At 46.1% G+C, this 25,442-nt stretch overlaps 1 protein-coding gene across 1 annotated transcript in view; it reads right to left on the reverse strand.

The window, feature by feature from the left end:
* Positions 1-1,164: 1,164 nt before the first annotated feature.
* Arntl2 (aryl hydrocarbon receptor nuclear translocator like 2) overlaps positions 1,165-25,442 on the reverse strand; it is a 28,386-nt gene continuing 4,108 nt past the window's right edge. The window contains 17 exon segments of the mRNA XM_038318212.1: positions 1,165-1,301; positions 3,051-3,141; positions 4,517-4,619; positions 6,501-6,609; positions 8,268-8,326; positions 10,203-10,255; positions 10,257-10,351; positions 10,776-10,880; positions 11,332-11,374; positions 11,377-11,465; positions 11,468-11,575; positions 17,482-17,625; positions 18,693-18,807; positions 19,486-19,551; positions 19,553-19,579; positions 22,229-22,308; positions 23,978-24,135. Coding sequence (XP_038174140.1) covers positions 1,165-1,301; positions 3,051-3,141; positions 4,517-4,619; positions 6,501-6,609; positions 8,268-8,326; positions 10,203-10,255; positions 10,257-10,351; positions 10,776-10,880; positions 11,332-11,374; positions 11,377-11,465; positions 11,468-11,575; positions 17,482-17,625; positions 18,693-18,807; positions 19,486-19,551; positions 19,553-19,579; positions 22,229-22,308; positions 23,978-24,135 — 1,582 coding nt within the window.

Here is a 25,442-nt window from a genome sequence, read left to right on the forward strand (position 1 = left end):
TGATGTTTGGTTTTAATCCCAACACTTGGGAGGCAGTGACAGGTAGATCTCTATGATATCGATATGGGGCCAGCCTGGTCTACACAGTAAGTTCCAGACCAGCCTGGGCTACATAGATCCTCTCTCAACAAACAAACAAACAAAATAATACAACAAAACAATAACAAATAACTATATTTGCCACTTCCTTCATTCCTCTGGCTGCAGGCAGTGATGACTAACCAATTATCCAGCAGGTTACAGCTGTCTCTAAAGTCAGCTCGGTCACCAGGGAACTAGTGAGTCCTTTGCTTCCACAAATGCAACTGTATTCTATACATTAAACATTAACAACCTATGGATTTAAGGCGGGACCTCCCACGGGTCTTTAAATCTGCCTGGGCCTGTTTTACCCTCTACACCGAATCTGTAGCTAAGCCAGCTTCAACAGTAGAAACCAGCAGGACAGCTCTAGCTACAGTGAAAACCCTCAGTGGTCATATTGTCTTCTCCCAGGTTCATTGCCAGGGTCAAGGGCTCAGGGTTCGCCTTCTTCCGTGAACAAAGCTCCCTTGAAGTCCATCGTAGCGTGCACAAGTTGGCCTCAACATCCTAGCAATCCTCGCCAGTTCTGCACAGGCTGTGCACAGTGCTCGTCATCAGCACCACCTCATCAGCTGCTCGGCCCCTTTAAATGCTCACGTACTCACCATATCCTGGAAGCACCAAGCTCTTTCATCAGCTAGGGAAGGGCTCAAGGTGTGGGAATATGTCACAGCACAAGCCGGCGTTATCCGTCTCTTAGGCCGTAGACAAGGAAAATGTCAATATGTTAAAATTCCCATACTCAAAACTACAAAAAAAGAGAAGCAAAGTAAAGCCTGAACAATATGATTGGCAGCATTTTTTTTGGCGGGGGGGGGGGGTCAGAACATTTTAGCAAAAAAAATGGCAGGCTGACCTCAGGCTAGTTCACTGAGTAGAGAGTTTGACGAACTTGACTGTTTCACTGTGGAGGAAAACGTCTTGCTCTCCCTCAGTCCCGTGAGAGTAAGGTGCAGATGTATAAAAATCAGTAGACTATTAATAAAAGATAAAGCTACAGTGCTGGAGAACAGCGTGATTTGTAGATGGAACTCTCGAGGGGATCCTCGCTTGAGTTCACGGTCTCATGTGGATCAAACGCTAGAGGGTCCATGGGATGTCACCAAAGTCCCCAGGGTCACCCAAACCCGCCTCTGCTTCCAGGTAATTCATGAATGCAGCGATGGCTGTGTCATCGTTGTCACCCAGGGCATCCACACCCAGCTGGGCACCACCACCTGGAAGGTAAAACACAGGCTAGGTAAGCCGGGGAGCCATGAAGGAAGTGTGTGTTACAATAACTGTCGGCAGAGTCTGGAGAAACGCTTGCAGAGGCTCCACACGGCGGCTCACAAACATCTGTAACTCCAGTTCCTGGGATCCAGCAACCTCTTCTGGCCTCCGTGGACACTAGACATGCCTGTGCACAGACATCCATGCAGGCCTATCTCTCATACACGATTAAATGAATTAAAAATAAAATAACCATAGTCAAGAACAGGAAAGTCAATAGCAAGGGCTATTTTCATGAGAGAAGTCAGGGTTTGGAAAAGGAAATGAGGATGGGGCTGAGGCGAGATCTAAGTCTGAGATAGGGCAAGGTTCTGGACAACCGAGGCTAAAACAGTAGAGAATAGTCCAAGTTTTCTGGGCGTTTTCAAAGTCAGCAGAGCCTGAGAGGAGTGGAGAGCAGTGCCGTCAGGAGGTGTGAACTGAGCCTCTGCGTTTGGGGCAGCAGTGCCGTCAGGAGGTGTGAACTGAGCTTCTGCGTTTGGGGCAGCAGTGCCGTCAGGAGGTGTGAACTGAGCTTCTGCGTTTGGGGCAGCAGTGCCGTCAGGAGGTGTGAACTGAGCTTCTGCGTTTGGGGCAGCAGTGCCGTCAGGAGGTGTGAACTGAGCTTCTGCGTTTGGGGCAGCAGTGCCGTCAGGAGGTGTGAACCGAGCTTCTGCGTTTGCATGGTTTGGATGTTGCATGAACATCTTAAAGTGAGTGGTTAAATCTTACACTTTATTTATTTTATACTTGAGTGTTTTGCCCACGTGTATATATGAGCATCATGTGATTATGTGCATGCCTAGTGACTGAGGAGACAGAAGAGGGGTTTCGATCCCCCTGAAACTGGAGTTAGAGGATCATGAGCCACCACGTATGCCCTGGGATGGAACCGGGTCCTCTGCAAGAGCAGTAAGCGCTGTTAACCACTGAGCCGTCTCTCCAAGGCCCCCTGCCTTTTATTTTATTTTTACTTTTTAGCATGAGTATTTTTAAATTTCTTGATAATACTTGAGCACGGACTTCTTTTTCCTAGATGGAAATGCTCTTAAGTTTTTATTTGAATTATGAACATACAGCCAAGGCCAAAACTGGTTCAACTGATAACTGAGTCCTTCAGGAGAGGATCAGTGAATGGCAGACATATTAATATCAAGATTAGCGGATTGGAGCTATAGAGAGTGCTCAGCAGTTAAGAGCACTGGCTGCTCTTGCAGACGACCCTTGTTTGATTCCCGGTACCTACATGTCAGCTCACAACCTGTAACTCCAGCCTAGGGAAGACAATACCCTTTCTGAGGAGACTCAATGCACGTGGGGCACAGACAGGCATGTAAGGCAAAACATGTACATGTAATATAAAATTAAACAAATCTTAAAAAAAAAATACCTGCTGATTACGAAGGCATTAGGTATTAGGATTCCGAGTGGGGGAATCTTGCGGATATTTCTGGTGGGGTGGAGCTTTCTTTCTATGTAGCCCTGGCTGGCCTAGTACTCACTATGTAGCCCAAGACGGTTTTGAATTCACAGGAATCCTCTGCCCCAGCCACCCATGTTTTGGGATTATAGGTATGTGCCACCGTGCCTGGTGGAAAAAAAATGTTATTTTATAAAGCATTTGTTTTTTCAAAAATCTCCTGTGCCTAAGACTACGGTGACAAAGAGGGGGCTTTGGAAAGTTCATATGGTGACAGGTGACAGGGACAACTTACTGAGGAGTGGCCTGTGACCGTGGGCAGCTTCAGGGCTCTCGTGTTGCCCGGCAGCCTCCAGGCCCCCTGTTTCAGGACTTGGTGTGGACACCTGGAAAGACAGGACAGGAGCCATTAGTTAAGCCTCGAGCACAGCGAGGACCTCTGGGTGGCTTTGGAGTGGGTCGGCACCAGAACCTCCAGCAGCGGTTCACGGGTACCCACCCCGCGCTGTACATCCTGCCCTGCACACGCCATATCTTCCATAGCTTAAAGAACCTATTCCTATCATCAGTTGTTCCCTGTCACCTACGGCAAAGCTGAGGTCCTTTTATGGGATGGATGTATGTGCATGGGTGTATGTGTGCATGCGTGTACAGGTACATGTTTACACAGCTATGCACATGCAGAGGCCCGAAGATTTTATTGCAATGATTTATATATCCGTTTCTGTAAAATCACTTTATTTGCCAAATTGTGAATAAATGAATAACTTAATAGGAAGACCAGCTACATTTTCATACAAGTATCATGTGATGTTTGTACTTTTGGGCCCTTGGTCCCCGGTCACACATGGCCGTCCTTCCGTATTCTCAGGGCACAGAGCTGACTCATGGAATTGCTCTGTGCCACACTAGGATTATAATGTATTTCAGACTTCCAGATAGCACGAGGTTTAGCGTCCCCAATTACAGGGGTCAAACCCAGGCCTTTCCATATGCCAGGCGAGGGCTCTACCACTAAGCTGTATATCCATCCCTTTAAGTCTTTTAATTTTTAAACCTTTTTATTTTGAGACAGGGTCTCACTAAGTTGTCTAAGCTGGCTTTGAAGTCACTCTTCCTTCCAGCTCTCGAGTTGCTGGAAGACAGGTGTGCACAACCGGCCCAGGGGTGTGCAACACGCATTTCCGTTAGCTGGAGTATGTCGGTATAAGCACGTAGCCTCCAGTACTTACTTCATGGCTTATTTTATTTAAATCTCTCTCAAACTACTTGAGTGTAGAATCTGTGGTGATCATAACAGCTATCACCCACTGAGCGCCTAGGAGGTGCAGCAACCACCATTTGAAGAGTGTTTGGTTTTGTCTGGTATCGTGGCATGCCTGTAATCCCAGCACTTGGGAGGTGGAGGTAGGAAAATCAGGAGTTCAAAGTCAACCTCAGCTACACAGTGAGTTTGAGGTCAGCCTGGGCTACATGGGATGCTGTCTCAAAAAGTGTTTTTGGTTTATATTTCATCCCCTAATTCTCATATTCATCTAGGGGGATGTTATTATCATACCTGCCTCACAAGTGAGGAAACCGAGGCAGAGTTCAAATTCCGAACCCAACCTTCCAAAGGTTTCTGAGTCACAACCCAGAGCCCTTCCGTGTCCTTCTAACCATGCCTCCTGTAATCACCAACCTGCACTGCACCCTCAGGCCACCAAGCCAGCAGAAAGTCCATTTATTTTTATGGGGTGGCCTCTTCAACGAACAACGAACACTTACACCACTCACAGGCACACTGGTGTTCCTGCAGCTCACACCGTGGCGATCTCTAGCTCTCTCTGAAGGATCTGGATCTTCTGGGGATGAGGAGTAGAACCTAAGAAGGGAGACAAAAGAAGTTTATCCCTCTGACCAGATTTTAGAGGGAGCCTTTTTCCCCTGAATGTTTTACACAAGCGACCGACAGATAAACTACAGCAAGGAACTCCAGACCGAATACCTACATCTTCACAGCCAGACTTTTTTTTTGACTCTGGAGTGCTGAAGCCACCCAAGGAAGGAGAAATAGGACATAGGAGGGGGCTGGGGCCGTGGGAGAGCAGGTCGGGAGTGGGAGGGTTGAATGAAGGACCCTCGGGGGAGCGTGGTGGTGGCACAGCACAGCACTGAGTGATGCTGAGCTGTGTATTTTAAGATTTTGTTTTTATTTAGGTATGTGTATGTGCGTATGCACGTGTGTGTGCAAGTGCCTGCAGAGACCAGAAGAGGATGTCAGATTTCCTGGTAGTAGAGTTCCCGATGCTTGTGAGCTGCCTGGGGTGGGTGGGGGAACTGAATTCGGGTCCTCCAGATGATCATCAACCACCCTAACCACCGAGCTGCGTCTCCAGCCCCTGTGTATATTAAGATAGCAAATGCTGTTACGCGCATTTTATTCTGCTTAAAACGTGAAAGGCAGGCACGCGAGATGGCCAAGTGGGTGCAGGCTCCGTCCTCAGACCTGACGACCTGAGCTTGATCCTGGGACCCCAGGAGAACTGACTTCCTCAAGGAGCCCTCTGACCCCGACACAGGCTATGGCGTGCACTCACCCACACAGGCACATACACAAAACAAGTAAACAGATGTCATTTTTTTAAAAAAGTAAGACACATAAGCAGATCCGCTATTACACAGATCAATGGTTCAGACCTTCAACAGAAGGAAATATAGACCTTGAAATTGAGGCTAAGATGCCAAACAAGCAAGGTGTGGGCTCACATGGACTATCCTTTTTTTTCCCTATTCCTCCACTTCTGAATGTATGTATATATGTGTGTATATATATGTATGTATGTATATAGTGTGTGTGTGTGTATGAATGATTACCTTATACAATTGGGCTATTCTAAGACATTGTTTTATTTTATTTATTTTAATTTTAAGGTTATAAGTGCTTGCCTGCATGTGTGCACCACATATGTGCAGTGCCCTCGGCAGCCAGAAGAGGGAGCTGGATCTCCTAGAACTGGAGTTACAGACCTTTGTGAGCCTTTATGTGGGTGCTGGGAACGGAACAGGGTTTTCCTACAAGGGCAATAAGTGCTCCTAACTGCTAAGCCATCTCTCCAGGCACCTACAAAAGTATTGAACAGCTCACCTTTATGCTATACATGAAGTTTAACATATAACTATATATAACATATTTCATATATTTATGGTATAAAATCTTTATAAGTTAAAAGATAGTCTGTTTTATTATACAAAATACACACATTTTCCAGTTTATGTTTTCAACTTAATTGTAATGGCATAGTTTATGCCATTAAATTTATCAATTCCTTCTTCCTGAATTCTGTATTTGGTGTGATGTTGAGAAACAATCTGACAAATTAGGTTTTTAAAAGTCCTTATCTGGGTGGCTCCCAGCTGCTTGTAACTCCAGTTCCAGGGGATCTGATGCCTCTGACCCCTGTAGGTACGGCATCCATATACACATACCCACCACCCACTCTCTGTCCCGCCCTCCGAAGGGTACCTAGGGCGTCTCTCTGCCACCCGGTTCTTTTTAAAGGTACCCTTCTCCCCTGGGGCAGCCATGCCCCTGAACGCAGGGATTGGGCCAGCTGCCCCAACACACACGCATGCACACACAGACGCACACATGGATGCACACACACGCATGCACGCACACACACACACACATGGACAATCTGTGTGCTGGTTAGTGACTAAGGCAGCCATTCGTATGAGAATGTTTGTAGTGATAATACTTCACCTCTGTAAACTCAGAACCTCATTTGCAATGTCTGTCCCGATACTCCCAGCACCAAGGACCGTCCCCGTGGGTGTTCCAGGCACACGGACGCAGGACTGTCTAAATGAGTCTAAGCAACAGCACAGGAGAAAACACAATCAAGGATGTTAAAGAGCACACAGCCCAAGTTAGTGACTTTCTTTCTATTGAGATAGCTTCCTGGTTTCTCCTGAAAAGAAACAGTTGAGCCACCCCTTAAAACGCCAGGAAACATCTAACCTTTCATTACACAGTTCCCAATGCTAGAGACACCATGGGTGGCGGTCACAGTGCAGTCACCAAGGGCACAGCCACCACCTACGACCTTCAGCATGGCCTTTCCCCCTATGACCTTTGACCTTTACAGCAGAGCCAGGTGATGCCACTTTACAGTTCATAGTTCCTTTTGTGCTGTTTTTATTTTATTTATTTTCTGTGTATGAGTGTTTGCTTGCATGCTTGAGGGTTCATCTGATGCACACAGAGCCATGGAGGCCAGGAGTTACAGGAAAGTGTGAGCCACCAGCGTGAGACCCGAACCCAGGTCCTCTATGACAGCAGCCAATGCCCTTAACCACCAAACCGTCTCTCCAGTCCCAGGAGTCTGGTTTGTTTGTTTTGACTTTTTGTCCTTTTGAAATATGATTTCTCTGTGTAGCCCTGGCTGTCCTGGAACTCACTCTGTAAACCAGGCTGGCCTTGAACTCAGAGACTTGTCTGCCTCTGCTTCTTGGAGTTTTTGTTTGGTTTTTTTGTTTAATTGGGTTTTAAGTACCGGAGGGAGGTAACTCCAAATCTTCCTGACTCTGCCCTCCTTGTGCTGGGATTACATGTGTGTGCTACCACCATATCCAGATACTTAAACAAATATTTTGCATAAAATACATGAGCACAGCCCAATAAAAAAGAGAGGGAAATACAAAACACACCCTTCATGATTGTCTCTCATTGTCTAGTGGTGTGTAACACACACACAGTAGACAGGGAGGAATGCATTTGTCTAGTGGTGTGTAACACACACAGTAGACAGGGAGGAATGCATTTGTCTAGTGGCGTGTAACACACACACAGTAGACAGGGAGGAACACATTTGTCTAGTGGTGTGTAACACACACAGTAGACAGGGAGGAATGCATTTGTCTAGTGGCGTGTAACACACACACAGTAGACAGGGAGGAACGCATTTGTCTAGTGGCGTGTAACACACACAGTAGACAGGGAGGAATGCATTTGTCTAGTGGCGTGTAACATACACACAGTAGACAGGGAGGAACACTGGCTGCAGGGAGACTACATGAAAACACCAGGTCTGCTCGTGAGGAACTCCGTCCAGCAGGAAACCAGTCACGTGGGCAACTGCTTATGTGTGGTGCCACGCTACACTCTAGTGGAGGTGTGTGCATATGAGTGTGTGTGTGGTGATCGTGTACATGTGTATAATGTATGTGTGTATGTGTATATGTATGTGTATGATGCATGTATGTATGTGGTGGTGGAGTTCAGAGGACAATATTGTGGTGTTCGTCCTATCCTTCCCCTTTGTGTGTGTTTTGGGGGTTGAACTCAGGTCACTCTCTGTGCATGACAAGTGCTGGACTCGCTGAGTCACCTTTGCTGCCTTGGCTTCCTTCTATAACAAATGTCTGTCCAGTCGGAACGTCTTCCACCCTCCCCCGGACAGACAACCACACCTTCATAAAACACATGCTGGGTGACATGTCTGAGCTAAACCCGATCTGAAACGCTTACCTTCTGAGGACTGGCTGCTGCGGTGGAGGAAGGGGGGTGCCCCAGTCTCACTGTGCCCCCTGGAAACAGAAACAACACGGTGACGTTCTCTGAAGTGAGGGGAACCTATGAATGCGTCTGCACTGGCTCCATGTGTGTGATCTGCCAAATCCCACTTATTGATATGTTATTGTTCACGTTATCAGCTGAGATTGGGATCTGTGCTGAATGCCCCACTGGTTGGTCTCATTCTCACAGTGATGGTGATCGGCTCCCAACCTAGCTAAGGCCCACGCTGCACTGGGATGGCTGACGGGGAACACAGGCATATTTTCCTCCTAGTGCTGTTTAAACTAAATGTTGCAGACAGTAAATGGAACCAGAATGACTGAAGCAGTTACCTAATTATTCTTTATCAATAAAATCTCAGAAGTGAGCTATCTGGTTAAGAACCTGATTGATCAGAGAAACAGAGGAGAAGCAGCCAGTGACCTCCTCTCTCTCTCTCTCTCTCTCTCTCTCTCTCTCTCTCTCTCTCTCTCTCTCTCTCTCTGTGTGTGTGTGTGTGTCTCTTCTTCTTCTTCTTCTTCTTCTTCTTCTTCTTCTTCTTCTTCTTCTTCTTCTTCTTCTTCTTCTTCTTCTTCTTCTTCTTCTTCTTCTTCTTCTTCCCTCATCCAAAAGGGCCATGTCTCTACTACTTCCTGTATCTCTCCATATATCCTCAGTCCTCCAAAACTTCTATGGCTAATTTGACCATTTCTAATGGTCAGCTAGTAGCTAGCTCCACCCTCTGATTCAACATGAACTTTACTGGCAGTCTTGGGAGTGTCAAAGTGTGATCAAAACATCCCACAGCAATGACAGCACCTCATAAACTTAGCAAAGCAAAAGCTTAGGCCGGGCTGAGCTGCCTGGAGGAGGTGGATGCTTCCACTGAAGACACGGGCCGGATTTCTGCTCACTCTGTGGTTTTTCTGGCTACAGTTCTATGTGGCACAGTCATAAAAGATAGAGATTTCTTTTCTTTTTTTGTTTTCATTTCAACACAGGGTCTCTCTTGGTAGCCCTGGCTGTGTAGACCAGGCTGGCCTCAGACTCAGAGATCTGCCTGCCTCTTCTTCCTTTGTACCGTCATTAAATGTGTGTGCCCGACCTCCCTTTGCTCCCCACCAATGCTGGGGAGACTGAACCAAAGGTCATGTCCACGTTAGGCAAGTACTCTACCATTGAGCTGTATCCCAACTCAAAATCAGTGCTTCTTCTTCCTCTTTTCTTCCTCTTCCTCCTCTTCTCTTTCTCCTTCTCCTCCTTCTCCTTGTTTTCTTTTTGTTGTTTGTGTTTTGCTTTGATTTGTTGTTGTTTTGAGACAAGGTTTCTTGTAGTCTAGACTGGCCTCAAACTCCCTACATAACCAAGAATGATTCTGAGTTTTTCATCCTCCTGCCTCCACCTCCCAGGTGCCAGGATCATGTGTGTGCAAACCACACCTACCTTTACCACCAGACTTTACACCAAGCACAAAGGGGAGATTACAAAGGGCAAACATGCAGCTTAACTTGAGCAACGAACATCAGCGAAGAATAAAGGAAATTCTCAGACACCACTGGCCACCACAGACATGGGTTTGGGACCAAAAACAATTCAGGGGGAAAATGTTCATCTTTCCCAAACACATTGAGGGTTTTTTCTTCTTATTATCCCTATACAATCTGGTACAACAACCATTTTCATGACTTCACGTTGTCCCAGGGGTTGCAGCTAATGATGACAAGCTCTGGGGGTGGATATGGGAGAAGCCCACAAGGATTCTGTCATCTGTACAGGTCCTGGCATCCATCCCCAAACTGAGCTTCCATGCAGCCAGAGGACCATGCGATTTTAATGGCTTCTTAGGAAAAGCAGAGATACTGATTTGAAATGAACACAAAGGTCTTAAGAAGACAGAGAAGTACTCACAAAACCAGTGTGTTGACTGACACAATGTACTCCAGCTCTTTGGTCCAAGGGTTGGGTGAAGCTGAACCACTGGCTCTTGAGGGTTACAAAGGAGCCGTCCTTACTCTGAATTTGTACGAGTCTGTAGTATTTCTCTTTACTCTGCAGAACTTCACAAGAAAAGATGTGATCAATAGAGCAGCCTTTAAAACCAAAAGTCTTCAAGTCGAGTGTGGTGGTTCCTGCCAGGAATCCCAGAGCTAGGGAGGCTGAGGAGAGGGTAGCTACTGGTTCCAGGCCAGCCAGGGGCCCATACAAAATTCTAGGCCAAGAGTAAACCCCAAACCAAAAGCTAGTGTCCTGAGAATCAATTTGCATTTTGAATTTAATAAGGAACGAGAAATCAAGAGTCGATGCTATAATTATTTATTTATTTAGACAGGGTTTTTCCATGCAGTCCAGGCTAGCCCGGAACTCCTGATTCTTCTACTGCTGCCTCCCAAGTACTGAGATTTTGAGTGTGATCCATCACCCCCTGACTGAAGCTGTGATTTTAAATTACCCTCAGAGCACCGCACTTGATGAATCACCCACCTGCTTTGTGCTTGTCAGTCAAACTACTATGGTCATCTTGATGAAAATATTCATAACAAGAAGTCCCCAAGAGTTCCTGAGGCAGGTATCCTAAATCGCTGTTGCCTGGTTGTGAAACAGAAAACAAACATGGCATTTGCTGAAGGTGAGGGCTCCCAGGACAGGTGGGACTTCAGGCAGCAGCCTGGGGGAAGAGCTAGTCACATGGACCACTGGGCTCCTAAGGGATGCCCTGGTCCTCCCCAGCCGCAGACCAAAGCCGCATAACAAGCCACCCAGGTGAGGTCCCACGGAGTCCACATGATGTGGTTACACAGCTACGGCCAACACTGTGGCTGCGGAGCAGGTCTGGACTCAGCACCAGGACAAAGAAACACCTTTCCAGGTTTGTTCATCTTGACCAAATTACCAACACAGCCCTTCCTTACGTTGTTTAAACTGTGCTTCCGATTCCCAAGCCCTAATAGAAGAAAGCTCCAGCAGAGCTACGGAGTGGCGCCCCGAACAACCCCAGCTGCCCCAGCGTTTCTCAGGCTATGGTGTGTGCGCCTCGCGCACCTCTGATCCACATAGACGAAGTTCCCATTCATGGCAAAAGCGGGTTCACGAACTCAGTTGGCCTCACTTGAGTCTTGCCGCTCTTCGGAGGGACGGTGTATGAATGCAACCGGCCCATGGCTACCAGGCAGTAAGAGGACCACTGTCTTTCTCACTGTCCCTCTCCTTCTCCACGCCAACAACACTCGGGGGCCAGCTTCTCAAGTATCCAGTGCAATGGACGGTGTAGAATTTTCTGTGGTCTAACGAAAGCCATAGAAAATACACTTAGAACACAAACACCAATGTTACCACCACTTCCTCTTTCCCTCCCCCTACCTCCTCTTTATTTTTATTATTTTTTTGAGACAAATTCATCCTGTAGCTCAAGCTAACCCCCAGATCCCTATGTATATGTATACCAGGCTATCCCCTAACTACTGATATTATTGCCTCAGCCTCCAAGCTGTTACATATCTGTACCACTATATCTATTATGAAGAGAATCTCTTACTGTTGGCTGTGATGATGATTAATAGATACATATGATCCTATTGAACCACAGACATATTTGATGGGCATTTGAAAACACATTAAAAGGTATAAATAAAGACTCAAAAGTTTGAGTTTTCAGGAAAATTCTAGCAATTAATTTCCATGAAAGAGCTTATCAAAACTAGCCTACCAAATGAAAAATGATAAAAAAAAATCATATGCTCAACTATGGGAAAAGTTTACAAAAACAATGAACTATCCACGTGGCTCAGAAGATGAGTGGTGCACACACTGCACACACCTTAAAAAAGTGACTTAAATAATAAAAGCAGAGAAAGCCCTAAGACACGTTATTGGGAAAGTTCAGCTGTGATTGGGCTTGCAGAAGACAGAACAGCCATTCTTTTAAACTGGCGAGTATCCAGGAAAGATCTACAGGACAACAGATTTCATTGTCACTATTAGCGGTGTGTGACATATGTATGCACACGTGTGCAGAAGCCTGCATGTGGAGCTCAGAGAACAGCTTCTGAGAGTGATTCTCTCGCTCCATCTTTATGTGAGATTAAACTAGTCACTGTGTGTGTCCCTCAAATGCCATCACATCATCTTGTTGGTCCCCAACAACAAATCTTTAAAAAATCATTTGTTTCTCTTTTAACAGGAAATTCTGTAGGTCGCCCTAAGGGTTCCAGTCAGCAGCGGCATAGAGATGAAGGGGGTGAGCCTCAGGCCAGACAGTCTTACGGCCGTGAATGTGAGTGTTCTAATGGTCTCCGCTTGTCTTTGGAAACAGGTGGGGCCTACAATGTGGCTGAGGGCCAGGTGTGGACAGGCTGGCTGGGCCTCTGAGCCTCTGCACCACTCACAGACTTCTCATCTCTTCATCGCGTGTGGAATTGTCTCTCGAGCAGACTGTGTGTTGGGCCACAAAACGAGTATTAACAAATTCATGCAGAATTAAATCCTATCCTGTACCTTTGCTGGTAATAATGGGATGGAGTCAATAAGTCAATAAGGAGAACTAAAACCTGTGTGTCTGCGTGGAGGTGGCACAGTGCACTTCCACTCCGAGGGGAATTTAAGATGTTCTTGAGACAGACAGAAATGGAAACACCTGTGATGAGGAAAAGGAAGAGGAAGAGGATGGACAGGAGGAAGGAAGGAACCTAGGACAGGGAGGGGCATGAGGAGGAGAGCGAAGGAGAAAAGCCAATGTATAGTGTATACACGTATAAAGACGTCACATGAGAGCAGCCAATGTATAGTGTATATACGTATAAAGACGTCACATGAGAGCAGCCAATGTATAGTGTATATATGTATAAAGACGTCACATGAGAGCAGCCAATGTGTAGTGTATATACGTATAAAGACGTCACATGAGAGCAGCCAATGTATAGTGTATATACGTATAAGATTGATGGTCACATGAGAGCAGCCAATGTGTAGTGTATATACGTATAAAGACCGTCACATGAGAGCAGCCAATGTATAGTGTATACACGTAAAGACGTCACATGAGAGCAGCAATGTATAGTGTAATATACGTATAAAAGGATGTCACATGAGAGCAGCCAATGTGTAGTTTATACATGTATAAAGATGTCACATGAGAGCAGCCAATGTATAGTGTTATACACGTATAAAGATGTCACATGAGAGCAGCCAATGTATAGTGTATACACGTATAAAGATGTCACATGAGAGCAGCCAATGTATAGTGTATTATACGTATAAAGATGTCACATAAGAGCAGCCAATGTATAGTGTATACACATATAAAGATTGTCACTTATAAAAACATCCACATGAGGAAAAGCCAATGTATAGTGTATACACATATAAAGATGTCACTTAAAAGACATCACATGAAGAAAAGCCAATGTATAGTGTATACACACATAAAGATGTCCACTTATAAAAACATCACATGAGAAAAGCCAATGTATAGTGTATACACATATAAGATGTCACTTATAAAGACATCACAATGAGAACAGCCAATGTATAGTGTATATAGTTATAAAGATGTCACAATGAGAGCAGCTAATTATAGTGTATATACTTATAAAGATGTCGCATGAGAGCAGCCAATGTATAGTGTATACACATATAAAGATGTCACTTATAAGACATCAATGAGAAAGCCCATGTATAGTGTATACACACATAAAGAAGTCACTTATAAGACCTCACAATGAGAACAGCCAATGGTAGAGTGTATATAGTTATAAAGATGTCACAATGAGAGCAGCTAATGTATAGTGTATATACTTATAAAGATGTCACATGAGAGCAGCCAATGTATAGTGTAACACATATAAAGATTGTCACTTATAAAGACATTACAATGAGAGCAGCCAATGTAAATGTATACACTTATAAAGATGTCACAATGGTATCAGGTACCTTCTACGTTAACTTAAGAATTCTTTAAAAATAAAAAAAACCCACAACAGGCTAAAATCTTTGACATAACGCAAAAAAGTACTAAGAAGGAAGTTTATAGCAATGAACACAAACAAAAAAATAAGGTCAAGAAGACAGAATTTCCGAATACACACCTAACAATTCCTCTTAGAAAGAAGGAACAAAGCAAACCCCAAATCAGAATAGCTCCAGATTTGTTCTTTTGGCTCAACACAGTGCAGTCTACAGATTCGATGTAGTCCCTATCAGAAAAGCAATGATATCCTTAACAGAGCTGAAAAAACCTACATTCACATGGAAGACACAGAGGTAGCCCAACTGCAAAGCGGGAGGTATCTAACTTCAAAGTACAGCCCTGAGCCATGGTAACAAATGCCCAAGGTAATGGCCCAGGAACAATATACACAGTCCAACAGAGCAAGCGAGGAACCAGAGACAAACCCACAGGTCCGAAGACAGCTGATTCTCAACACTGGTGTGGGAAAAAGCCTGTGCCAGAGAAATGACAGCTCCCTCAACACCCACAGTGCTGGGGAAAACTGGATAGCCATACACAGAACCGAAACTGAAGCCCCATCTCTCACCCTCCACATAAGTCAACGGAGTATGAAGACCTCAGTGTAGATCTCAGACTTAAGAAGTTACAAAGAGGAAACAGAGTATAGCTACCTCAGATGTCTGGGACATGCAAGCTTTTCCTAGATGGGATTCCCAGGCTCAAAATCTAGTCCGCAGCACACAGTCCACAAAAGAAAAACGACCCAGAAACTAGGAGAGCTTGCTGGAGGACTCATCTGGAAAAGAGTTAATATTCACCGTTATATAGAATGTATACACAAACTTCACAGGACAGACATCAATCCAGAGTCTCCACTTGGGCTGGCTGGTTTTGTGTCAACTTGACACGAGCTGAAGTCATCTGAGAGGTGGGAACCTCAGCTGAGACTAGGCTGTAGGCAGGCTTATGAGCCACATTTTTAAACTGGCGATTGCTGAGGAGAACCCAGCTCCTCGTGGGTGGTTGCCCTCCCTGGGCTGGTGATCCTGGGTTCTATAAGAAAGGCAGGCTGAGCAAGCTACAAGGAGGAGTCAGGAAACAGCACCCCTCCACGGCCTCTATATCAGCTCCTGCCCAGGATCCTGCCCTGCTTATGTTCCTGTCTCCACTTCCCTGGATGATGAACTATGGGAGAAAATGTAAATCAAATGAACTTTTCCTCCCCGAGCTGCTTTTTGGTCATGGTGTTTAATCATAGCAATAGTATCCCTAACTAAGACATGGCCTGAAAGAAGAAATACAAATGACCAAGCAATATATAAAACCATGATCAGTATCCTTAACCATCAGTGAAATGCAAATTCAAACGACAGGGAAATTCCACCTGGCCCCAGTTAGAGCGGCTGTAATCCAAAGGACAAGTGACAAGAGCTAGGGAAGCTATAGAGAAAGAGGGAGCCACACAGACAGTCAGGGGGAGCTGTTGTTAACAGCTACTGTAGGAAACAGTATGGGAATTCTCTGAAAGGCTACTATCATGACATCCAGCTACCCCACTTCTGGGCCTATCCCCAGAAGCAAAGTCAAGTGAAGTCACAAAACAATCCCACACCAGCCAAGGGACAGAGGCCCCTAAAATCTCCACATTTAAGGCACATGGTTACACCAGCAATGACAGGAATCAGCCTAAGGAGCCTGCCAACAGGCAGACAGGCCTAAGGGGATATGGTATACAAACAACAGAGTGTGGTTCACACACAGAGGAAAATGGGATCCCATTGTTTGTGGCAAAATGAAAGCGAGCAGAGGACACCAGTAACATGGGAATTCAAAAGACAAGCACCAGGTATTCACATGCCATGAAAACAAGAGATAACTGGTCTACCTTTAGTTACAACAATTACTAGGGACAACCCTGCCCTAGGCTCTGTACCACACAGAGTCATGGGCAAGAGGAAGGTGACAGGATGTTCATTAGGTCTCTCAAATGTCTCCTCCTTAGCCAGGTGGTAGTGGCACATGCCTTTAATCCCAGCACTTGGGAGGCAGAGGCAGGTGGATCTTTGTGAATTTGAGGCCAACCTGGTCTATAAGAGCTAGTTCCAGGACAGGCTACAAAGCTAAAGTGAACCCCTATCTCAAAAACAAACAAATAAAAAGTGCCACCTCCTTGATTCTAAGACAGACATAAGAATATTTTCATGAGAATTAAAATGTTCTTTGAAGCATCTGGAACAGACTAAATGTTTAATATATCATCAACAAGTGTGATTTTCTTCATGTGTGGTTATAAAAACAATTTGTACCAAAATTTATATATAAAAATAGAACCCTGCAGTCCTATATAAAGACCACTTTTTAGTCAGGTGAGGTGTTCCATATCTGAAATCTCAGCACTCCGGAGGCTGAGACAGGGGTATGGGTACAGGAGCGCTCCAGAGAAGCCTGGACTACACAGTAAGATTCTGTCTCAAAAAGAAACAAGAGGGGGCTGGACTGATGGTTCACTACTTAAGAGTTCCTGCTGCTCCTCCAGACGGCCCAAGTTCAGTTCCCAGCATTCTTACTAGGCAGCTCGCAGCTGAGTGTTACTCCAGTTCCAGAGGTCTAATGGCCTCTTCTGGCCTCTGTGCGCACTGTACCCGCTTACACACACACACACACACACACACACACACACACACACACACTTAAAAACTAAGATTAAAAATATTGCTTCAGGGCTGAGCACAGTAGCATGCACCCTTAATCCCCACTCAGGAGGCAGAGGCAGGTGGATCTCTGTGAGTTCGAGGCCAACCTGGTCAGCATAATGAACTCCTGGCCAGGGCTACAAAGTGAGGCCCTGTCTCAAAAACAAAAACAAACTTTAAAAGGAGATCAAACTTGGTTGTCATTTGAGTTTTTATTTTATTATTGAGATAGAGTCTGGCGATGTAGCCCTGGCTGGCCTTCCACGTGCCTGTTTCTTAAGTGCTGAGGTTCAAGGCCACCAGATCTGGCCCCAAATCGAACTTCAGCCTTCTCTGCTACAAGTTCAGCACCACGGAAATTCCGGACAGCAGAATGCGCACTAGCTGGAGAGACAGTGTGAACAAGCTTGGTTTAACACAATCCCACTTAGACACTTTGTATCCTATTTCTTGCCTTGACTGTGGATTCTACTTTTTCTCCTGCAGAAATTAATTAGGACCTCGTGTTCCACACCAGGCACTGAACCGCATGCTCTCCTGGGAGTCCCACCTTTCTTCTTTGAGCAGGGTGAACATCGAAGCTCTTCCTTGACGGGGATTTTACAGCTCTTCATTCTAAAGAAGAAAGATCGTCTGGAGCCAGAATGCATGTGTGGTCGCCGAGTGTGGCCAGGACTGTAAACCTGCAGAGATGCTTTCATAGCAGCGGGAACGAGAACAAAAAGGTCACAGGCAAGCTTAAAACCTACCTCCTCCATCCTCTCTTCTTCCCTTCTCTTAAAAAAGAAAATAATTGCAGTGTAGGCCTTTAAACCCAGCACTAGGGAGGCAGAGGTAGGCATATCTCTGTGAGTTCAAGGCCAGCCTGGTCTATGTAGAGGGCTCTAGATCAGCCAAAGCCGCATAGTGAAACTCTGTCTCAACAAATAAATATAAGCAAACAAATAAATAAACGAATAAAACCAAAATTATAAATTGCCTAGATCATTTTCTCCCCTTTTTAAAAACAATTTATTTGTATTTTATGTGTGTGTGTTTACTTGAGTGGATGTGCGTGCCCATGGAGGCCAAGAGAGGGCATCGGACCTCTGGAACTGGAGTTACAAACAGGCGTGGGCAGCACTGTGCATGCTGGGAGCAGAACCTGGGTCCTCTGCAAGAGTTCTTAACTGCTGAGTCACCTCTCTCTCTTAACTGCTGAGTCACCTCTCTGGCCCCCAATCACTGTTTCTACATCATAAGTAATTGCTTGGCATTAGGCATTTTCACAAGTCAAGTATCTCTGGATAACAAATATATATATTTCCCAAGCCCAACTGTACAAGATCTTTCATACTTTAAAATCTGGGTCATATGCAAAAGAGAATAAAACTACAGCAACTTTTTAACCTCAAAAAATACTGTCTTATAAAAGTTTCATTTGGATTGAAACTGTAAGCAATCATATATTCCCACATATCATCTTCATGTGAATATATTTATTGCATATGTCTGTAAAGGAATTTTCTTTCTCTCTCTCTTTTTCCTTCCCTCCCTTTCTCCACCATCCCTCTCTCTAGTTCCTATGTGTGGATAAAACCATAATCAACTCGTTTTCTGTCCCTGCCCTCAGGCCATGTCTTTTTGTCTTTCCCACCGTGATAGACTCTAGCCTTCTGAAAGAGTAAATTATAAATAAATAAATAAAAGCCCCCTCTTGTGTCCGTGGTGATCTATCGCCAGTCAGGAAGCAGGGACAAGAACCCCGAAAGGAGAACTCACTTCTGGTGTCCACGGGTTTCTCTCTTGGGGAGACATCATAAGAAAGTTGTTCCTTTACTTTGGGGACATCTTTTGGGTGTAAAAAGTCAAACAGATTCTGCCCCATCAAACTGCCCTGTTAAGAAAGTGGACACACACTTACATCATTGAAGTCACGTTTGGACATTTCTTCACACACATAAGATAAATGTTCCTTGTTAAAGATTGATATTTTTCTCCCCAGTGCTGGGGCTCAAACCCAGGGCCTTGTGCACGCCAGGAAAGTGCTCTACCGCTGAGTTACACCCCAGGAGGTAAACCCTCCTTGAACTTAAATAAAGAAACACCACACCATGAGGCATTAACTTGGGGTTCTGGGTGACATTTGTAAATACAAACAAAATTGTACTCTGAGGGGCTGGAGAAATGGGTCAGTAGTTAAGGGGCACCAGCTTTTCTTCTGGAAGACTCGGGACCTACAGGGAAGCTCAGAGGCACAGTATTCTCATCTCAGAGGATCTGACAGGTCCTCTGGCTTCTGTGGTACACACACATGCGTGCAGTGCACAGATACATGAGCAGGAAAACCAGCACTGGGGGGACATGTGCTCAACTATGTTCATAACAGCATTATTAATAATAGCCAGAACCTAGATGCCCTTCAACCGAAGGATCTACCTGGGCCCTGCATAGAATAGCATCACACAACCACAGAATTTTGATGGGATCTTTAAGATTTTCAATAGTGGCAATAAGAACCAGAAGGACATTGTATTTATTCTCAGGACCATGTGGAAACACCGTGGTTTGATACCTGATCATACTGCAGCGTTTTGGAGATGGACTTAGATACGAAGAGAATTCTCCCTCTTTCACATCCGAACCACGAACAGGGAAGCCTCTGCTGTCTAGGATCAACACAAAACCCAGACTGAATCATTTCCCCTGCACCCAGTCAGCTTCGGAGGAGAGACGTGGCCTGAAACTCACGAGCTGTGAAGATAGCTGGCAAATCTCAGCCTAAAATTTTTATATGACTACAGAGGAGAGTCAAATTCAATTATAAAGTTTTTAAACATAAAAATTTTAGCTATAGACTATTTGTTGGCATCTGATTATCAGCTACTATACATGTGGCAGGGGTCATGGAACACGGCCCATGATGGGGAAGAAGAGCCATCACGGGGTTAAAGGAAAAAAAGAGAAGGTAACGGAACACATGTGGTGTGAAAACAGAAGTGGGGACCATTTTGGGTGAGAAAGGGAACAGGGGAGTGTGGGAAAGGCTAAACAAACCAAGTATGAACATACATGTGTGAAAATGTTACGGTAAAGTCCATCGCTTTGTATGACAACATTCCAAAATAAAATCACCCTCGCCAGGGTCCAGCCTGCTACACAGACAAACCTATGAAGCTCTTAGAACATATCACTTGCTACAGCTGCTATGGCTGTGCTGTGCAAACCGGGAGAGGAAGGGTTGACTCTGTGTGTGTGTGTGTGTGTGTGTGTGTGTGTGTGTGTGTGTGGTCAGCATGTAAGTCTGTGCATCAAGTATGTGTCTGGTGTCCATGGAAGCAGAAGAGAGCATCAGATCTCCTGGAACTGGAATTATAGATGGTTGTGAACCATCAAGTTGGTGCTGGGATTTGAACCTGGATCGTCTCAAAGAGCAGCCAGTGCTTTTAACCTCTAACCTGTTTCTCCAGGCTGGACACTCTTCATAGGAACCCTTCTTATTCTTTTTGAATTATAATGCCACATATTAAAAACCAATTTTAAATATTTTAGAATAGCCTCTGTTTCTGCTCTGCTTAGCCAGGAAATCCCCCAGATAAGCCTCTTGCCCAGGAAGGGATGGAGCAGAACAGAGACACAGTGGGCTGGTATCCCCCAGGGAAGCAGTCTCTCTCTCTTGTAATAGTCTCATGTGGCTCAGGCTGGACTCAGACTCGCTATGCCGTCTAGGACATTCCAGTCCGCCTGCCTTCATCACCTGAGTGCTGGGGTTCTGGGCATTCACCACCACACCTGTTTATGCAGAGCTGGGGTCCGGAGCCCAGGGTTTTGTGCAACTAGGCAGGAACTCTGCCAACTGAGCTACCTTCCTGCGCTCTGACTTGTCCTTAAAACAACAGGAAGAGTCAGGCAACGTGTGCTGGGGATAGCTGAGGTTACAGGAAGCAACGGGTGAGAAAAGCTCCCGTGACTATTGGCTGGGCCTCCAAAGCCCTCTACATGATTATCTAACATCGCCCTGTAACCCCAAAATCCATTGTCAGGGCAAGCGAGATGGCTCCGTGGGAAAAGACGCTCGCTGCCATGTCTGATGCCTGAATTTGAATCCTGGGACCCACATGGTAGAAAGAGAGAACCAACTCCCCCAATTGCTCTCTGATCTACACACACACACACACACACACACACACACACGCACATGCCATGACATACGTTCCCCTCCCCTGACTGCTCTCTGATCTACACACACACACACACACACACACACACACGCACATGCCATGACATACGTTCCTCTCCCCCGACTGCTCTCTGATCTACACATGTGTGCACATGCCATGACATGTATCCCCCTCCCCCACAGGTCAGTGTAATAAAATGATTTATATTAACCCTCCAGGAGCTGGGGATGCAGTTCAGAAGTTCAGGACACTTGTTCTTTCAGAGGATCTGAGTTACTTTCCAGCACCCACAGCAGGCAATTCAAACCGCCTATAGCCCATGCTCCAAGAGACCCTTCAGTCCTCAGGGTGTAACCCCACACACACAGAGGGAGACACAATTCAAACCACCTATAGCCCATGCTCCAAGAGACCCTTCTGTCCCCAGGGTGCACCCCACACACACAGAGGGAGACACAAACACATATGCGTTAATAAAAAGTAAATCTTAAAGATTAAGTTAAAATAAAAGAGGAACTTTTTAAAGTTAAAGAAAAATTAACGAAACTATAACATGCACCTATGTCATAGCATGAGGCAAGACTGTCAATCAGACACCAAATTTACTGCTGTGGAGCCTGGAAAGCCCCACCTGTGAGAAAATGAGGCCATGACAGCAGCCCTCTGAAGGCTCTGAGGAGGTGGTGACCGTAGTTGATCCTCGGTATGAGGAGGGTGTCTTAGGTGTGAGGGGGTGTCCTCAGGTGTGAGGGGGGTGTCTCAGGTGTGAGGAGGTGTCTCAGGTATGAGGGTGTGTCTCAGGTGTAAGGGTGTGTCTCAGGTGTAAGGGGGTGTCTTAGGTGTGAGGGGGTGTCTTAGGTGTGAGGGTGTGTCTCAGGTATGAGGGGGTGTCTCAGGTGTGAGGAGGTGTTGCAGGTGTGACGAGGGTGCCTCAGGTGTGAGGGTCTGCAGTGGAGCTGTCCATTGTTCTTCCTTTGGGAAGTGTCTGTTCTCTCAGGCTAATGAGGTGTTAGTTCATAAGGCTCTTTCCTTATCTTCCACGCCTAAGCTGAGCACACAGGCTCTCTGATGTCTACAACAGAGGTGAACTCAACCCCCACCCCCTTGCCTTCATCCAAATCAAATGTGGTTGCTTACCTTGAGGATCAAGTGACTGAGCTCCTTATCCTGAATAAACGAAGGTCTAGAATTATCTCCTAAGAAAGACTCTGTCATGCCTAGAAACAAATAGGCCAAAGTTATTAAACATATAGAGAAAGAAATTTAGTAATTGCTCAGTGCACACTGTGCATTAGCTGCTTCTGTCACAATATGGTACGGTGGTGTTTGCAGCATCTTAGGACTATGGTGACCCCCTCCCTCTTTCCTCTTCCTTCCCCCTCTCTTCCTCTCTCCTCCTTCTCTCTCTCCTTTTTTCCCTCCCTCCCTTCCTTTTCTCCTCCTCCTTTTTTTTTTTTTTTTTTTTTTTTTTTTTTTTTTTTTTTTTTTTTTTTTTTTTTTTTTTTTTTTTTTTTTTTGCTAACTAGGGCCTCTGTATTCTGGGCTGGCCTTGAGCTCACTAAGTAGCCCAGGATGGCCTTGAACTCCTGATCTTGCCTCCACTACCTGAGAGCCGGGACCACAGGTGAGCGCCACCACACTCAGGTTATGTGGTGCCGAGAACCCAACCTGAAGCTTCCTGGGCTCGAAGCAAACACTCCAGCAACTGAGCTGCCTCCCTGGAGTGTCTCTGTAGCCCGGACTGGCCTTATACTCATAACAATCCTCCTGCTTCCGACTCCAGATTGCTGAGATTATAGGCGTGAACCACTAAACCTAGCTATTGATTTAATATCCAAATACGTGGAGAAGGCCGGGCGGTGGTGGTGCACACCTTTAATCCCAACACTCTGGAGGCAGAGGCAGGCGGATCTCTGAGTTCGAAGCCAGCCTGGTCTACAAGAGCTAGTTCCAGGATAGGCTCTAGAAACTACAGGGTAACCCTGTCTCAAAAAAAAAAAAAAAAAAAAAAAAAACAACAAATACGTGGAGAGTAGGAGCTTGAGAGAATAAAATGTAATAATACCTACATTTGATAACTTCTTAGTTTATTAAAACTCAAGTAAATTACTCTGAAGGGGCAAATTCTGGAACTCTTCACAAACATTATAGATTCATAGACTAAAAAAAAAAAAAAATCCCAAGCCAGGCAGTGGTGCACATCCCTTTAATCCCAGCACTTGAGAAGCAGAAGCAGGCGGATCTCAGTGAGTTCAAGGCCAGCCTGGTTTACAATCGACAATCTCATGGCTTCACTCCCCCTGCCCTGGGACAAGGCTAATATAAAGGCACCTGGGTAATCTCTGGGGATGGAATCAATGACCTTGGGAAGCCTGAAAGTTTTCATTGCTAAAGACTCAAAGGAAACCCAAGTAACATACACAAGCCTCAGGAGTGGGTAAAAGAGACTCTCGTTTCTCAACAGACTCATGAAACCCAGATCTCCAAGCACGAGAAGAGGAAGTCCCCAGACAGCTTTTCTCTCTCCAGCAACTGCAGTCCGGCAAGGTTGCTGCAGGGGTCCACAGAACAACAGAACATCCCTTTCTCCGAAACCCTTGCTCTGGGCTCGGCTTTACAGGCAGAGATCTAAAACAGGAACCACAAGGTGGCAGTGTGCATCCGATTTATATACTTTGCTTGCTTTGAGACCAGGTCTCCTGTAGCCCAGGCTGGCCTTGAACTACGAATCGGCCAGTCTCGGCCTCCATACTGGGATTTGGGGTACAGTTCTGCATGGGCGTGGTAAGGTGGACAGACGTCACAGCCAGGACCAACCCCAGACTGACAGAGTGCTCTGTATGGAGACCATGATGCCCAGCCTGGAGCAGCCCTGCCCTTACTCACCTCTCAGAGACCGCAAGTGCTGCACCGCCCTCCTCAGGACACTGAGCTTGTCCAGTTTCCGGGCCGTGGGGCTGAGTGGAGGGATCATAGAGGACAGCTCCCGAATCAGATGGTTCATCTTGTCTCTCCGCCGCTTTTCCATCTGGCTGTGTGCTTCCCTGGGAGGGAGGGAGGAAGAACCTCCTTGGCTAATGATCACCCACCCGTCGTACTGGGCCCACTGCACCTCGGGGTGTGGCTGCGTTTACACGGAAAGTCAGAGCTTCTAAAGAAAAAAGTGCTTATAAAATTATCTTATCTCCACCACATCCAGTGACTTTGACCAGGAAACTCCCCTGGGCTAAGACATCTGTGGTCCCGAGGCCGTGGTTCCCCCCTCCCTCCTGTGGAACAGCGTGTGGCCTCCGCACATCAGAGCTGACCAGACATTGCTGTCATCCTCACTGCACTCCCATCCAGCTCCTGACTGTGTCTAGAAAGTGCTCGAGCCCTGATCTGACAGACACCAGCACCGAGTCTAGTGTTGTTGCTGTGGTTTTTGATCCTAAGTCTTCCGTTCTGAGGAGATCATCATCATTACCATTATCATCATCACCATCATCACCACCACCATCACCATCACCACCATCATCATCACCATCATCATCACCACCATCACCACCATCACCACCATCATCATCACCATCACCATCATCATCACCATCACCATCATCACCATCACCATCATCATCATCATCATCACCACCATCATCATCATCACCACCGTCATCACCACCACCATCGTCATCACCATCATCATCACCATCACCATCACCACCACCCTCACTATCGGGGTGCCTGCCACAGCACACAGACGGGGCTCAGACGACAGCTCTGTGGAGTTGGGGCCTTTCCAGCTTTCACAGGATCTGGAACTGAGGTTGTCAGGTTGAGGTCTCTGCCCCTGAGCCCCCCGCCATCTTGGAGGTCTTCGCTCCCCCCCCTGGCTTCCGTGGTCCTGCTTCTCATCCTGCTTGGTTCTCCTTGCTCATCCCAGCACCTTAAGACAATCGACTCAGCTTCCCTTCTTCCCTAAATAATTGGTGTCATCACGATCCTCTGCTTGGTCCCTGTCTCCCAAGATGCAGAGCGCCCTAGGAAGAGCGGCCCCCTTCCTAAGGCTCCATGGCTCCCTGGTTTGTCATCACCTTCTCCCTCCAGCCTTTGGAAGATATGTGTGTGTGTACACACACCACACACACACACACACACACATATATTTCCACAATTGTGTCTCTTCCTCTTCAGCCCTCACCAGGCTCACTCTGGGGCCCTGTGCTGTCCCCCAAAGCCCTTTAAACAGAGCTTCCTCTTGAGGGTTTTCTTCCCTCAGCTGGTTGGTGGCTACCTACAACTTGCAAGAACTGCCATTCAAAAAATCCTCACCCAAACCGGGCAGTGGTGGTGCACAGCCTTTAATCCCAGC

This window comes from Arvicola amphibius, chromosome 2 (assembly GCF_903992535.2).
Source record: "Arvicola amphibius chromosome 2, mArvAmp1.2, whole genome shotgun sequence".
NCBI classification, from domain to species: domain Eukaryota; kingdom Metazoa; phylum Chordata; class Mammalia; order Rodentia; family Cricetidae; genus Arvicola; species Arvicola amphibius.